Below are 16,841 nucleotides of genomic sequence, written 5' to 3'. Positions count from 1 at the left end.
TTTTACAATAAAACAGTGAATAAATTCATTTAAATGTTTGAAACTTCTGATTGCATTTTTTTTATATTTCTGTGGTAGAATCCATGGCTGGATTAACCTGTTAGGGCAAAAGTTTGGTTTTGGGCCCCTTAGTGACCCCCCTCCAACAGTACACTGCTTAAAAAAATATGGGTGAAAACTGCCTGACATGAGTTACAGCACAGAAATTCGAAAGAATCACTAACAGACATGCAAAGACCGTTTAAAAAATACACATTCTATTTTAATACAAATAAATGAGTACATAGAGAATTGCATTTCAAAACTTACATATTATAACAGTGTGGCAGAGATGGTTGTTCCATATTTCTTTATGGGGCAGAGATATCATTCATAAAATTTAATCAAGTAAAATGAGCAGATGCACTATAATGTCTGCTGATGTCTGCATAATGTAGCTACTTTTGATGTAGTGAGCTGAAGCTCAGAGCCCAAAGCTGTCATGAGAGGAGGACTCTGTTGTCTTTGGCCCACTTCCTCAGAGCTCGGATGATGTATTCAACCTGGGGGTTTCCTGAATTTCGCAGCAGAGACAACACCTCTTTGAGTGTCTCCCTAGAACACAAACAGGATATGTGAGGAAGCAAGATTAGATCAAGAATGCACCATCTCTTGTCTTTTTTTTATTTAGACTCAAACAGACACGGAAGTTTGATGTCAGTCCAGATGATATTCAGTTTTACTGGGTAAGTACATGAATCTCTTTGACAAATGACTTTTTGCAACTAAAAAAAAAATAGAAAACATTGTTAAATGCAAAATGATAAAATAACATTAAGGAACAACAAACAGAGACAAACATACTTGGACTCCTTGTTTGCCAATATGAGCTGAAAGATGCCGACACACGCCCCTCTCTTGCCCTCCCAGTAGTTGGATCCCGGGTCCAGTTTCTCCAGTGCATCAAACGCTTTCGCTGCGTAGTAGAATTGACCCATCTGAAACAACAGGCTGTGATTATGAGCACCAGTATGCAACATATTGACCTCCCAGGCACAGATTCAAGCACCTCCTTACCAAATGAGCATTTTGTTTCAGCAGAAAGAGTTTATCCAGTGCAATACACGTGTCACCTTCCCACACCTCTGGTGACATTTCAAAAAGTACGGTGAGAGGAGAAAAAAAAGTGCTTATTCAAGATGTGTAAATAATAACAGCTAAAATTGGCACGAGACAAATATCACAAAACAAGCAGGGAGAGATTGACATGTGCAATTTGTCTATTTAAGATGACGTTTGGGAATCAGGCTTACATTTACACGTAACATATTTCAAATCATGAAACAGGAATGCTTGGCGTTTTGTACCACAGGACTGAAGGACAGCATTATTTTGAAGTATTTTAACGAAGAAACCAACCAGATAAAGAGATTGGTGCAATGGTGCTTAATAGAACTGAAGCAATTAGTTGATTGACAGAAAAGTCATCTGCAACTATTTTAATATCTGATTTAATGTTTCAGTCACTTCTACAGCAAAAAAGGATTGTGCCAGCCCTTTAATTCTGAGAATATTCTGCTTTTCTTTGTTTGATATAAACTCATTACCTTTAGGTTTCAAAACAAGATATCTGAAGATGTCACCTTGGGCTTTTGGGGAACTGTGATTGAGATTTTTATAAAGCAAACAATAATCAATCAACCAAAGGAATAAACTGCAGATCAACCTATAATGGACATGATAGTTAGTTGCAGCCCCATATTTAAATTCACATGAGAAGGCAAATAAACATTCACACTAGGGCTGCAACTAAAAGGCATTTAATATTTATTTATCTGTAATCTGCATATTGTAAAAAGTCTGATTTCCATTTTTTTACTATAAAGTAGCTATAGGTACTATGTTAATACTATGAATGTATCAAAATGCTAAAGCCACAGAGAAATGCACTCAGTCCGTATTCAGAAACTGTGCCCTTAAACGAGCTGTCATGGCTTCTGTGAAGCTGTAATGTTACAATTACACTTTATAAAGGTAGAAAGTGCCGTTACAGTGTCGTTTCAGTCATTTCCTGGCTGTAATGACTGAAGAGTGCTGAATCGGAGGACCCAGAAACATTAAGTACGTTTACATGATGTTAGGAAAAGATCAACTATTGTGTTAGTCTGACTAAAACTGGACTTTTAAAATACTTGTAAACATGTCAGTCTGACTAAAATCAGACTAAATCAAATATCTCGCATCCAGACAAACACATCCAGATAATCACACTGGAAGTCGAGCTATTCTGTCATGTAAACACCTTCATTGGACTGTTACTGGACTAGCTGTTCTGCACGTGCTCCTTTTCGCCCTGCCAAAAAAAGGTAGTATTTTATATTTGTTTTAAATAGAAAAGTGACACCCCAGCCTCCTCCCCTCCTCTGAAATATAAAATACAATCCCACAACACGACACACAGGCTAAGCGATGTACTGCTGTGCATGGGGCCACAGCAAAACATATTTTAGCCACCTTAAAAAAAAAAATATTAGTTTAAGTTTACTCTATATTTGAGTATTTGCTCCTCTTATCCTTCCACAACAGTTGATGGAGGCAGCGGTAGATCAGCAATTCCACCATTCTGTTTTCTTAATGGAGTCTGGTGTTTTTGATAAAACATCTTCAACTCCCTGTCGGTAAGGGCTGTCTTACGGCATGATAAAGCAGTAAAAGTATTCTAATATAGTGTAGGCTAAACTTAAACTGATACTGATTTGCAACTAGCCAAAAGAGTTTCATATCCCCATTTGCTTTGGCAGAGTCAGACATACTTCCGGCAATAAATCAATTCTCGCCTGGTGCATGTCTACTGGGACAGGGACAGTATTCCAATAAAATGGCCTAAATGACCGTAGCTCAATTAAACTGTTCATGTAAACACACTGACTGACCAATCAGAGCAGAAATAGCTTCTTAAGGGGGGCTTAAAGAGACAGGCACTAAAATGGAGCATTTCAGACAGAGGGTAAATACAGATATATTCAGGCTGACAATATGAGAAACATAATGTCTTTTGTGAACATTAAATCATAAAAGCATGTTCTAGTAGAAACTCCAGTTATAAGTATGAACCTAAAAATGAGCGTCATATGGACATTTAAATAACTGTTGATAATCAAAATTGTTAAGACATTCGTTTTGTGTTGATCCATCATACAATTAATAAGTTGCTTCAGCAATAATTCTCATTTAAACACATGTATTTCCATTGAAGTGGTAATCACAGATGAAAGGTGAGGCAGAAAACAGAGGATGATGTCACCTTGTAGCAGTCGTTGGCAATGAGCTGCAGCAGACTGAAGGAATCAGAGGAAGTGCCCATCTTCAGATAGAGCTCCCAGGCAAGCCGGCCCCTCTGGTTCATTATGTCTGACAGGAACAAGACAAGTGCACAACGATACATCATTCACAGGCAGTTTCGGCAATTTTTATAGATTCAGATTTGAAAATATTTAATGCCTGCGGGCAGGTTTCATTGATGTGGATTAAATAAAGAAGTGGAGAGAAAATCGTTTAATGGAGATATCCATTTCTTAGAGCTGTTGAGCATAACACCCTCTGAGTGCAAGAGTGAACCAAAATTCTTTTCAAACCTGAGGCTAGAAATCTGGCAGTGATGTTTGACTCAGATCTCAGTCTAAGTGAACAAAACATCAAGGCTTCCACAGTCTTCCTTTCTCCAACTTAAGACCTGAGAGAGCATTCTCCATGCTTTTTCTCCTTTGTGCAGTTGGTGCCAAATAAATGCAGCCACAATTCTGTCAGCGAAAACTAAGCGACTGGATGACACTGCTCCGGTTTTAGCAATTTCACACTGCTTATGCAAAATGTCAACTCTCAGCCTTCTTGCTGGACAAACACCTCACCAGCAGTCTGGCATTTTGACGTGGTATTATCATACTGGAGGCCTGTTGCACTGAGGATTCATTTTAAGATTTCGCTTATTCATTTCATTTAATTATTACTATTGTTATTATTATATAATTTGTCTGTTTTATAACCTATAAAACTATCTGTGCCAAACCTTAGCCTGAGATCTGTTGAGTTGAAAAACCGGACCTATATTCTGATTTCAAAGATTTTCTTTTACATTTATGTTTTTTATTTATATTTTAACATTCCATGTTTGCTTTGTTCGAGCGCTTGTTGTGACAGATACATAGACTGCATAATAAAGATGAATGACATGACACAGAGCGCATATCCTGAAAAACCTTGCCCAGCAGGAAGGATACTGTTGGCAGAACAATACATAACTAATGTAGGAAAGGCTAACAAAATGCGTGTAGCTAGCTAAAAAAAATAGACATCAGCATGACAAAGGATTATTTTGGTATTTTGTGTACCAGAGGGTAAAAGTGACAATGGCAAACTCAATATTGCCAGTCTGTCTCAGTGTGCCGCCTCCATTCCTGGCTAATCTTAGACAAATGATCCCACTGAACGGTCAGTAGTGACATACTTTTATATTTACCTCTATTTTATCAAATCATCAAGTGAGATCATCATTTAAGCTAACAAAGATCAAAACACGGCATTGCTTAGTTAGCTTCTGCAGTTTGTAGGCCAAATTAGCAAAATGCCTGCTGCATGTCAGCATAATGAGTGTCAAGATCTGACAGTTTTCCCATATTTTCCTGCACATGCCTTTTAACTTTCTGGTTAAAAGTTCTGATTTTCAGTTCAGCAGCTTGTAAAAACTTATAACATTTCAGTTAGAAATGATTTACTATGTTGTTAATGCATCCCACCACAAAGTAGCTTTTAGGTATTTTTGTGTTGTTCGCTAACAGACAAAAATGACAAGGAGGCACCTTCACTATTATAAAGTCAACGGAGAGCGATGGATTGTTTTCCCCCTGGTGGGGGCGGGACTTAAATGCTCTCCATCTCTATAGATCATAATCCCCGCCCCCTCCATGTTGGCCCATGGGACGTAGGACAAATTGAAAGATCAAAGTGCATTTCAAATACATTTTTTCCCAAGGGTGGTCTATGTCATTTTAAGTAGTTCTTATCACACTGTTGTTTGTTCAAGTGGGGTTTTTTTGGGGATTTTAATCAATAATTTTATGCTAAAAATGGGGCTTGACATCATGATTGACAGCAGTGTGGGCCAATTGCACAGCACTGCTCACAATGGCACTGCTAACAATTGGTTAGATATCGGAAACTCGGTACTACGCAGACTCTGGCTGCAATAGATGTAAACACCACAATCTGGCAATGTTCCATATCCAGGATACTTTGGCTTCATTTATGTACCGTGGGAATGAAGTCGAGTGAAAATGTGTTGTCCATCTTTATATACAATCATTAGACTCATACATTAAAACTATATATCTTGCTAAACTGGATTTGATTATTAATTAATCAATAAATAAATCTCTAAGTGAACTATTGTGATTTTTACTGCCTCCTGAAGTTCTTTTACTTTGTTTTTACAACTATATTCCTTTAACATTTAATTACAATTCCTTTTAAATTTTAAAAGAATGTTAGGTCGACTGCCTCGTGAATTTAATTGAATTGCTCTGATTTACTTGATTTAAGCTCTTTGCCCCTCTAGGGAACCATTGACAGTCATCCACCTCACTCAATTGTGCTACATGAATGAATTTGCCCAGCAGGAAAGATTTTTGAAATTAAATATGCCATCATCGGTCGACTACTATACATACAGCATCGTGCCAGCCAGCTGAGGTAAACATAGTCATTCTTGATCTTTTCACTCTGAATCAGCAGAAAAACCTGAAAGAAATATTATAAGTCAGTCCAAAAACAACAGACAGCAACATATCAGAACTGATCAAAGTCTGATAAAAGCAGCAGTTGTGTAGATGAATGATGAAGTAAAGTACCTCCTCTGCTTCTTTGTAGTTTCCGAGGGCTGCTTTAGCCTGAGCGTAGTTGAAGTTGAATGTATCATCATTATAGAAGTAACCCTGCAAAAAAACAAAACAGAAAAACAGAAAAAGGTGAGCGTCAAAAAAAGCGCATGTAAAGAGTGTTTTTGTTGGTGGTGCAGATCACAAAGACAGGAAAACACACACCTGAATACATGTTCCGCATCTGTAAAGCACCACTTGACTCCCAGTATGTGGGAGTGTTTTTTTAAACTCCATCGTACGTACTGATACAACAGTGCAGTAATCTTACTGCGATTCTTCACAGAAAAATAGCATATAATGTGCACTTTGTATTGAGCAACACTAACCTTGACTGAGTTTAGATATATGAGAACATCTTCAAAATGTCTCAAGAGGAAGAAGCAGGAGGCCATGCACTGTCTGCCAGGAATAGTGTCTAAAAGTGAGAAATTAAATATGTTAACTGCACATACCCACACAGTTGTTTTAAGTACAAGTTGTTTTAAGAAATCAGATTTCTGTTCAATTTACCACACTCGCTAGCCGAGCCTCCGACCAACTGAAAGAACTGCTGAGCAATTTTCAGGTGATCCCTCTGAAAGATAAAAAGTGCAGTAACAGACATTTGTCTTTACGACTCCCTCTTATCACATTTTTTTGTGTATTTAACAGAAATACTCACTGATCCAATTTCTTGTCCCAATGCCGCATTTACCACGCCTTTCAAAATATACTCCTGAGAAAATAAATGATAATTATATAAATTTTAATTTCATATTTTTTTTTAAAGGGAAAGAAAAGCAATACCTGATTTTGTAAAAATTAAAAAAAAAAAAAACACAGATGCAACAGTTTACCTCTGGGTAAAATATCAATGAGCTAAAAAAATTAAGACTATCAATCTTTTTTTATCTTTTTCTTTTATTGCTGTCTCAAATTCCATCAAAATCCACTTCCACAAGTAAAAAGAGTGAAAAAGAGATACAAAAGCCAAGCACGCCATTAATTTCACAGGCTTTCACATCCTGGTGATATTGAGGTGCTTTTAAAGAGAAACTGGTCACATAAAAGAAGAAGGCTCTTCAGGAAGTGGAGCAAGGAGAAGAGCTTTAATAACAGGCTTCATTTAACACTGCATGATTCTGATTTTCACTGTGCACTTTCTTTCGTGTAAAAAAAGTGTAACCTATAAATTCTTGATAGTTCGAATTAGTAAGTAAACACAGCTACTGTATTATTTGTCATGGTAGAGGGAAATCGAGTAGACAGTCTCACATTGAGAACAAAAAGTTATGTCGCACTTTGAAGAATGAGATACATTAACACCTGGTGTCCCTTTGAAATATTACCTGAGGTGTTGTGGGCACCAAATCTTGGATGAGGTTATAGGCTTCCTGTACATCATCTGGAAGTATAAAATGAGGCATGTAAATCCATGAGCTAAGTTTTCTCTGAAATCTGACACTTTAAATAACTATTCATTTAATTCACAGCATCATTACATTTACTTTACTGTTTTGGAACATATTTTAACATCCCAATGATTTCAGACAATATATAATAAAGCAGAGTATTACATAAAAGAATTTGATCTTATGTAGGGTGACCTCAAACAGTTGACTATTCAACAATTCGATCTAAAGAGCGTGATTCGACTGCTAGACTCAAAGTTGAATTGTTGCAGACAGGAAAATGTGGTAATGAAACAAACGATTGCTCCATTCGGGCTATATGTGGGGCTAAATGTCTGATTTTAAATAGAATAACTTGGTTTAGGTTCAAAATCAGCAGGGGGAGGCACATAGAATCAGCTGTTTGCAGCTTGCATCTCTCTCTTTCTCTCTGTCTCCTGTCTGTGGATTGTCATGACGGTGACAAAATGAAATTAGGCCTGAAAGCTCTATTTGCAACCACAAAAAGCCAAAGAAACCAAACTAAATGACATATTCTGTCTACATCCATGCATCCCCTAAATATAACTAACAGCCCACAGTAACAAAGTAATGGTCATATGTATTCTGTTCAGACACCTCACTGTGCCAGGTGTCAAAAGATGAAAATATGGATCAATGACTGTATATAAAGATGGACAGCACATCTCCACTTCCTCCCCCTGCAAAAAAATGAACCCAAAATATCCTGGATACAGCTGCTGCCATTTTGGTCTGGTGATGTCATCTGGAGCTAAAGTCTGCACAGTAGCGATCTCCATAGTATCAAGTTCTGGCCCATTACGCCAGTCCGACCAATCATGAGCCCACCACTTGGCACACAGAGCAGTCAGTCATGACGTCAGATCCATCCCATGATGCCATGGGGCCAAGAAAGATATTTTCTTTTTGACTTACATTGGGAAAGAGACTTGCAGTCATCAGTGTACACAAGTGTCAAAACCTCTGCAAAACAACTCATTCACAATCTTAATCCATTAAGTTCGATAACATTTGAAAAAGAGCCACAAATAATAATATAATAATAATAACTTTATCGCCACTGAAAAAGTTTTTTGTTTTTTTGCTTCCTGCTCCACTGAGCAGCGCTCCGAAGTATAAACGGGGCCCCACCTCCATGCTGTCTCCAGGTTTTCTTAATATATCCATGGAACTGTCATGTTGTCCGTCTTGATTATACAATATATGATATGGATTAATGAGCAAACTACAGGAGTATGTGAATTCTTCGTTGGAGATGCCCCTCCATATCATTGTGCTGTATGTCAATGTATCATTATCTGATTAGAGAGGTCAAGATATGTAAACAAACTACAACGCATGACACAAGTAATGCGAGAGGTCAGGGAATGGTCAGGCCGTTTAGACGCCGCCCTGCAGTCTGCACTACATGACACAGTCTGGAGCACGTTCCAGGAAACCGCCATTAACGTCACAGATGACATCAATGAATTTATTAAGTACGTTGTGGATTTAATTTGTAAAACAACAGAAGCAACTGCACCCAAAATTGCAGTTTAATTATACTATCACCAGAAACCATGGATAACTGAACCATCTGGGATGCCATAAACACACACTGTAGCCAGTCTAGAAACATGGAACTTGAATGATTTCATGTGGCCAACAAACTGATTGATAAATTTAATGGAGATATGTTCTTGTATTGTATTTGTGTATTCATAACTTATCATTGATGAGTAAAGGTAAAAGTGTATCTGTATCTTTGATTCCTCACCTTCATCATTTTACAGTAACACAATTGATGTATTTCAATTGAAATCTTTCCTTTGTTTTGCTCGTTCCAGAAAAAACTGCAATGCCATGGCTACACACCTTGTCTGAGATAGTAGATGACCAGGTTGAGTCTGGCCTCAGGGATCACATCGATCAGAGGAGGCAGCACCTGCAACGCCCCCTCCCCACCACGAAACACCACCTGCAAACACGGGGAAAATATTCAGTGTGGAAAAGTGGCATGTAAGTATGAACACACACACCGGCACACACCCACACACTCACTGTTAAAGCTTTTGAAGAGCTTACCAGGTTGTGTCGGATAAGCTCCTTAGCAAACTCAAAGGAGCAGGAGGAGATGTCGATTAGGTTCTTCAACTCAGCCTAAGAGGGAATGAGAGCACACAGTACACAAGTCACACCTTCTGCCATTTACTCTGCCCAAAGAAATGAAAAGGGCAAGCAGTTACTGGCTCATCTGTACTGGTGCATTGCTAGTAAATGTAATACATTCAGAAAAACATAGATATCAAGGGAAAGCATCAAAACTGTGAACTGAGAGCTCTAAAAAAAATTTAAATTAATTTCTGCTAACTAAAAGTTACAGTACTGTAAAGTGTTGCTTTCATTTTAAAATAAATATCTGCCCTCATATTATTTGTTGGATTTTTTATGTTAACCTTCTGGCACAGGTGATAGAACCACATACATGGATGGAGATTTGAAAACAAAAAGGCAGTGAAATAAATACTTTGTTTTTTGGGCAATGTATCCTTTTAGAGATTGTAACATACTTCACACAAAACTTGTATATGAAAATATAAAAACACATCATACAAAGAACAACCAAAACATCAGCTAGGAAATGCACAAACACAGAGTACCTCTGCTGCCTTGCCGTTGTAGAGTCTGAAGTGGTTGCAGGCTTTGAGGTTGAGGGCAATAGTAGAGTCGGGCATGCTCTGCAGGTACACGGCCAGCACCTCCTGGGACACATCGTAGTAGTCCAGCTTGTAGTAACAAAGAGCCACGTAAACTTTCAGGGCGAGAAATTCTCTGAAAGACACAATGAAATTAGGGTGTGAAACAAGGTTTTAGACTTACTACTTGTAGACGCTGGGATCTCAGTTTTTAGCCATGTCATGAATTTAATCACTTCATGTTATCTTTAAAACTTTAAATTGTTTGACCTAACACTGTGTATGAGGATTTAATTAAATAACAACTTAAAGTGCAAATAGATTGCTTTAACTTATCACTATAAAGTACATATTGATTGCAAAATGTAATGGTTATAGAATAATGACACCATCAGCATCAAGACTGGTTCCCTATAAATCTTGCTTTCACAAAAAAAGGTGAACACAATGATGTTTTGATTGGGGACTGCATTTAACAACAGCAAAATTATATCAACATCCATTTGCAAACTCTAACCACCTTGTGCAGTATAATCCAGGTCTCATTTATCCAGTCTTATGCACAATACTGTCAAAACACATGCACTTTTTCCTGAAAAAAAAACAATCTTGGCATTGGAGTCTGGGTTTGTGTAGAGCACTGATACGTTTCACTTTCAGTTTAGTTTCAAATAGCAAGATGTCATCAAAAATGCATGTGTTTGGGAAGTACTGAGTTTACGGCTGGATGAATGACACTTAGATTATGCATGCAAGAGAAGCAGCCTTTCCTTAACGACTTTAAGGTAGCACTACATGACTAATTGATATAAATGGTCATTTTGTGGGTGAAGTATTCCTTTAAATCAGATAACTAACTGAAAAATTCACTCCAATCAATGACCAAGTAAAATTAGCTGGCAATTTGACAGCATGGACTCAAATGTAATCTGTTTTAAGTTAAGGTTTGTATCTAATGGGAATCTGCGGGACAGTCTCGACCACTCTCCATAAGTGCGTCTTCTCTGTGCTGATGATTGTATCTGAGGCAAGGGTCCAAGGTAGTTTATAATAACTGTTTTCACTTTAGAGTGTTAACCTGTTGCCGATTGTGGAACACAGAGAGAGTTCAGAGTTCAGGGAGACTTTCCTGTAGTTTGTGGAATCTATAGCAACATGTGTTTTCTCTCACAGTTAACATAGCATTTCAGCAAATGACAGATCTTATTATTATTAGATATTACAACAAATATTAGGGGTCAACAGATGTTTTTTCAGGGCCTATACTAATACCTATACCGATTATTAGTAGTTAATGAGACCGATTATCAATATTTAGAACCCATATGTATTTGCAATAAAAATGAAAATCTTGTCAATATTTAGAATTTGGAATATAACAAAATCCAACACAGAACTTTGTTTAATTGCCTTTGGCGAGTGTTGACTCAAAACTGACACTTTCAGCATCATATACAGCAAGTTCCCAGCTCCTTTTTTAATAAGTCAGGTGAAAATTTAAATAAAAAATGAATGAATCACAATAGCTCCCAGAGGTTTTACAAGTAAAAATTCCTCCAATGCTGACACTTTCATTGCACTTTTTAACTAATTAATTTTATCGACGAACACTAAAATAAAACGCTGATAGAGATAAAAATTAAAATGCCAAATATCAGCCCCTATAATGGGCCAAGCTGATAATCGTTCGATCCCTAACAAATATATTTACAAATTGACATATTTCCATAACAGGCATCACACATAGTGCAAAAAGCCAAAAACAAGAAGTTATTAACAAATAAACAAGAAAACACCTTCATTCCAGAATTGTTTTGGTTTTGTTTAGTTGAAAGAAATGTATAGTTACAGGCCAGCAAACACAAAAACACCTAGGCTTTGCAAAAATGGGTTGCTAAATTCACTGCAAACTTCTCAGAGGAGAATATACAAATTTTGGCACAGCACTATTATAATATTTCTGTATTTTTCTGTCCAACAAAAGGTGTGCTCAGAGCTGCTGCACAAGCCTGAAACTAAAACTGCTGTCAACCTTGTAAAAACTCCAGATGCACCTTGGTTTACAGCTGCAACAAAGCAATGAATAGATATCTGAGAAGTGGCACGGCGAAATCGAAGTCTGTCACTTTCTCACGCTTGCTACTTCAGATACAGTATATCAGTGTTAAAGGAAGCTGGATCAGCAGGTGTGCTGCTCTGACACTTGAATTATCTTTATGGTTCCACAGGGCGTGAAGCTCCATTAACAACTCACACCTGTCAAGGTGCTGCCAGGACGGCACATGCACCCAAGTGCAGCAAGACTGTGAACTAATTTAAGAGCGTAAAAGGCAGCGGAAAGCACAGACCTGTTCTGCAGGAGAAGGCGTTTATAGATGTCTATAGCCTCCTGGTAGTGGGAGCGCATGTAGTGGATGGATGCCAGGCTCAGCTGGTCCTCTGTCACATCCTCAAGATTCTGGTGGAAACCCATCAGCCTCTTCTCATCGTTGAACTGAGACACAACATGAAGACAACAGGCAATGAAGGAATAGCTCACTCAGAGATGTGATGACAGTGACGCAAAAAATAAAAAGATGAGGGGGGAAGGCAAGAAGATATAAATCCGGCCCAGGAACAAACAGTACATAAAGAGTGGAAATACCTAAACATCTAAAGACACAACAGCAGAAACAGGTAACCCCATGAAAAACACAAACACTGGAAAAGCCACAACGATTTCAAGTTTCCCTCACTGTTGAGCTCAGGTGAAAAATGATACAATAAACTATGACATCAGCTGTTTGTCATAAATACAAACCTGTATGTTTCTGTCGTGTTTTAGACAAAGCTGGATCTACAGTATAGGATGACTCAGCTGTGAATTGTAAGTGATTATGTGAAGGCAGGGAGGAAAAGTTAACAGTTAACATAATAATAAAATAATATAGTGGTTTTACAACCTTGTGAGCCAAGTGGAAGAGTAGTCTGTTTTGGAGGGGGGACATGGGTGCTGCAGATAGGAAGAGACGCAACATTTAATTAGACAGCAAACCACATGAGAATAACATTAACATAACCTTGCCCTCAGCAGTTACATAGCTGACTGAACAACTTTGTGTGTGATCTAGCAAAGAATGTAAACAATAACTGAGGAGCGAAATAATGGGAACTTAACAACAGGTTTAAAGGAAAAGGTTTTGCCAGGAGGATTATCTTTCTAAATTCCTTTTTTTTCATTGTGAAACAGTTGGGAAAAAAGTTTCACCTGAATCATTTTTTGAGTAACTTTTTTTAAACAGGTGGAAGAACAATTTGACATGATATTTGTGTTGTACACCTCACTTTTCAAATGTTATAAATATGACTAAAAGCATTTATGCCTTTATAAAGTTTTGATTTCATGTCATGTACTTCTTTTGCTAGAAATTTTATTTTAGTCTGTGCTAGTCTGTGTAGTCAGTCTGCAGAGCCTCAGTCTCTTGTGGCCAAAAGCTTTTTCACCTTTTTTTTTTACATATGACAAAAAGGATCATTTAAATGATCCTCGCAAAACTTTTTTTCAACTGGAAAAACTTTTTTTGCACTTGTTTTATAGATGGGAAAAAAATTAAGCAGAAAGATTGTAAAACCTTTTTTCCCCCTTCATGTTCTTAAATCAAGCCAATCCAAAATGTAAAAACCATTTAGATCAGATTAAGAAAATGGATCACAAGATTTTTTGTCTCACTTGCCTCTCAGGGCTTCCATAGTTTCACAATAAAAGCCTGCAAGTAATTAAAAGACTTCTTGGATAAAATCTGCTAGGCAATTACTATTTTAATAGAAGCTTGTCCAAAACATGACATGGCCAAAGGTATGTGGACAACTCTTTGCACAAAAGTGGTGGGCTTTTAAAATTGGTGACGTTTCAATTATGTTTTGATGAGGTACAAAAAAAGAATTCCATTGTAACATGTGTAAGTTAAATTCATGTGATTTTCAGATATTTAGAACTCATCGCATACTATTTTGATCCAACAGCATGCAGTGGTTAGCATACAGAACAAAGGAGGATTTTAAAAATGTAACAGCTGGAAAGCCTACCTTTAGATGCTGCCTCCTCAGCCTCTTTATAAAGCCCCAGGAAAAACAGTGCACAGGCCAGATAGACCCACACCTCAGCTGGACATTCAGGCTTCATGGTCAGACACTTGTACTCCTGTCAAAGCATGATATGGAAAAATTTCATATGGCATCAGATTCTCCAAAAAATTATTTGTCACATCCTTATCCATTTATCCAACAGGGAGTCAGAATTATTCAAATAATGTATCCAGGGTACTTTATGCAAAATACACACACACATTCAGACAGCAAAGTATACCTCCATAGCTCTCTTGTAATCACCCAAGTGGAAGGCGCAGTAGCCAATCCAGAGATCCGCATGCTCCTCTTTCTCGCCAATACTTCTCTGAAACTGGAGATGACACAGCAACACATCTGTGGCAGCAGCATTCAATAATACGGAGGTGTCTGTAGCATAGATGCGGGAGTGATTCTATTTCTGAAAATGTAATTCCAGAGCATGACACAGGATAATCTTCAGGAGGCATGGCAAAAAAAATTTATCTAACCCCTCTGTAAAAGAACAGCAATTATTTAATCAGCTGCAGAAGCAAGTTGGCCAGATAGTTCCATCTCACTGAAACTCTCAACTGAATCATCACATTTATATATTTTTTTAATCACATAAAATTAATACTTCAGTCTTAAAGTATGAACAAGTATGGTCTAATAGGCAAAAGATGGTAACTAACGGACCACTTATTTAAAACCTCAATAAGGATATGACAAACAGTCTTGATATGGACCCTCAGATTTATTTGGATGTTTTTCTGTGTGGCCAACATACACACTGACTGGAACATTTCACAGTTGAAAAATAAACTTGTCAGTGCTCTCTGGTGGACAAACTATGTAACGGCACTGGCATTTCTTGTTACCTCTCTCTATATATACACCAATATGTGTGCAAACAGCTAATGTTGTCTAGTCTGTGTAGCAGAGGTAGGGGACTTTAACTGGAGTCACAAATTTGAGGACTTGAGACTTGCTTGACTAAAACTAATGAAAGACTCTACTTGACTTTGCCTTGATATTCATGACTTGAACTTGACTCAGAATTGCATCAGATGACTTAAAAAGACTTTACTTTTTTCTTTTTTTATTTTTATTTGTTTTTTGTAGATATTAAGAAGTTAAGTTTTGTTTTTGAAACATGACAATGCAAATCTAGGTCCTACATTCAAAATGTTTATGATCTCATTAAATGATTCTGACTCCTGTATGAATGTAAAACCAGGATTTTACTGTTGCAGTTGTTTGACAAGGAGCTCATTTTGAACTGACTACTAACTACTAATAATTTTTATTTTAGTATGTAGTAGAGTAGATGTAGACATTGAGCACCTTTACATTCCACCACTGGGCGCAGCTTATGTTATATTATTTTTATGACTGAACCTGTGACTTGCTTGACCTGAGCAACTCGATTTACTTTGACTTATATCATTAGACTCGACAAATCTTTCTTCCTGCTCTCTTTGTTTTATTTTGTCTTCCTCTTTTTTCTCACCCTTTTAAATTTCCTCAACTTGTACAACTTAGATTTTATTATTAGCATTCCTCTTTTCTCTGTATAGAAATAAAAATAAAAAGTACATTGACACATTTATGATTACGTTACTCTGTATTACTCTCAATTTTAAAAAAAGATAAAAGGATCTTTTCCTTCGTGTAAGTACCTCTAACAATGTCAAAGCCCCAAGGTAGTCTCTCTGTTGCAGGTATTCCTCCAAGGGCGGAACCTTTGTTTTGTTTTTCCTCTTTTTCTCACTGATGCTCACCGGTGCCTCTCCTCCCACTGCTGGCTTCACGCGGGAGAGGATCTGCCAGGGAACAAAATTGAATTTCTCAAGTTAAAACAGAACTTGGAGTTGTTTAGGGCCAAAATATACGACAGTTTCATCAATAGGTTTAATTAATGAGACACCATAAATGTTAACTCACCATGTCGACGTCTTTCTTGAAGAGACACCAAACGCTAGCTGAGACTTGTTTATCACTATCCTTGGTAACGTAACGCTAGCTGTTCCTATCAACTAAAACACAAATTAGCTTGTTAGCGGACGCTGCCAACCGAATGTTAGGTTTTTAATGATCTAGTTTCATCTTACATTGAAACCAGCCACATAACAGTAAAGCTATCAACGCAAACTGCACTGTCTTATGCCATGGCAGTAATAAAGGCAAAGTCGACACGTTTTAGCACTGTCTCATGAAGAGACTATTTCGGTTAACGCTAGCTAACGTTAGCTGGTGGTTGAACGGCAGCAAATATTAATTCTCTTTCCGCTGCCTTATTTTCAAAGTAAAAGCACGAGTAAAGGCCCTGGCAATGTAGTGAGGCAGTTTATCACCTCTTAAGGGTGAAAAGTTGAAGCAATACATACCATGACCCTCCTCTGTAAATCTCTGTGCGGGCTGAACGACAGGCTGGAGATAACAATTGAATAAACAAACTTGGAAATTGCCTTCAATGACATTTATTTTGTAGTCAAACTGTGTTTGGGGATCAACAGGAAACAGCTCGACTCTTCTGTGTTGAACTTGGTTCAGTGGTTTGTTCTTTGTTGCCTAGCAACAGAACAGCTAGAGTAATGGCCGCTGCCAGGTCTGCTCTGGCTGCGGTACGTCACGAAGGATTTTGAATTTAAACAAAATATATTTCACAGTGTATTTCAACACAGATATACATAACCGGAGCCGATACCACACATACAAGGTTTTATTATAATTTTTTTATTCAACCCATGTATGCT

General features: G+C 37.5%; 1 protein-coding gene and 1 long non-coding RNA gene across 2 annotated transcripts; one reads left to right on the top strand and one right to left on the bottom strand.

Moving 5' to 3' along the window:
* Positions 1–235: 235 nt before the first annotated feature.
* Positions 236–16,364, bottom strand: ift56 (intraflagellar transport 56). Its single transcript, XM_042485344.2, has 18 exons — positions 16,030–16,364; positions 15,765–15,908; positions 14,345–14,437; positions 14,065–14,179; positions 12,942–12,991; positions 12,348–12,493; positions 9,964–10,135; positions 9,389–9,463; positions 9,179–9,281; positions 7,241–7,296; positions 6,574–6,627; positions 6,423–6,486; positions 6,239–6,327; positions 5,883–5,966; positions 5,703–5,772; positions 3,284–3,390; positions 844–977; positions 236–594 (listed from the first exon to the last, which is right to left on the bottom strand). The coding sequence occupies exons 1-18, from the start codon at positions 16,030–16,032 to the stop codon at positions 480–482; spliced, it is 1,674 nt and encodes a 557-aa protein (XP_042341278.1). The 5' UTR covers positions 16,033–16,364; the 3' UTR covers positions 236–479.
* Positions 604–12,354, top strand: LOC148189920 (uncharacterized). The gene is made up of 3 exons (XR_015776214.1): positions 604–725; positions 9,151–9,322; positions 12,228–12,354. It is a non-coding gene; the product is annotated as an uncharacterized LOC148189920 (long non-coding RNA).
* Positions 16,365–16,841: the final 477 nt, after the last annotated feature.

This window comes from Plectropomus leopardus, chromosome 3, assembly GCF_026936395.1.
Source record: "Plectropomus leopardus strain MGB_pleo_1.0 chromosome 3, ASM2693639v1, whole genome shotgun sequence".
NCBI lineage: Eukaryota > Metazoa > Chordata > Actinopteri > Perciformes > Serranidae > Plectropomus > Plectropomus leopardus.
This window is presented reverse-complemented; position numbering and strand designations above follow the sequence as displayed.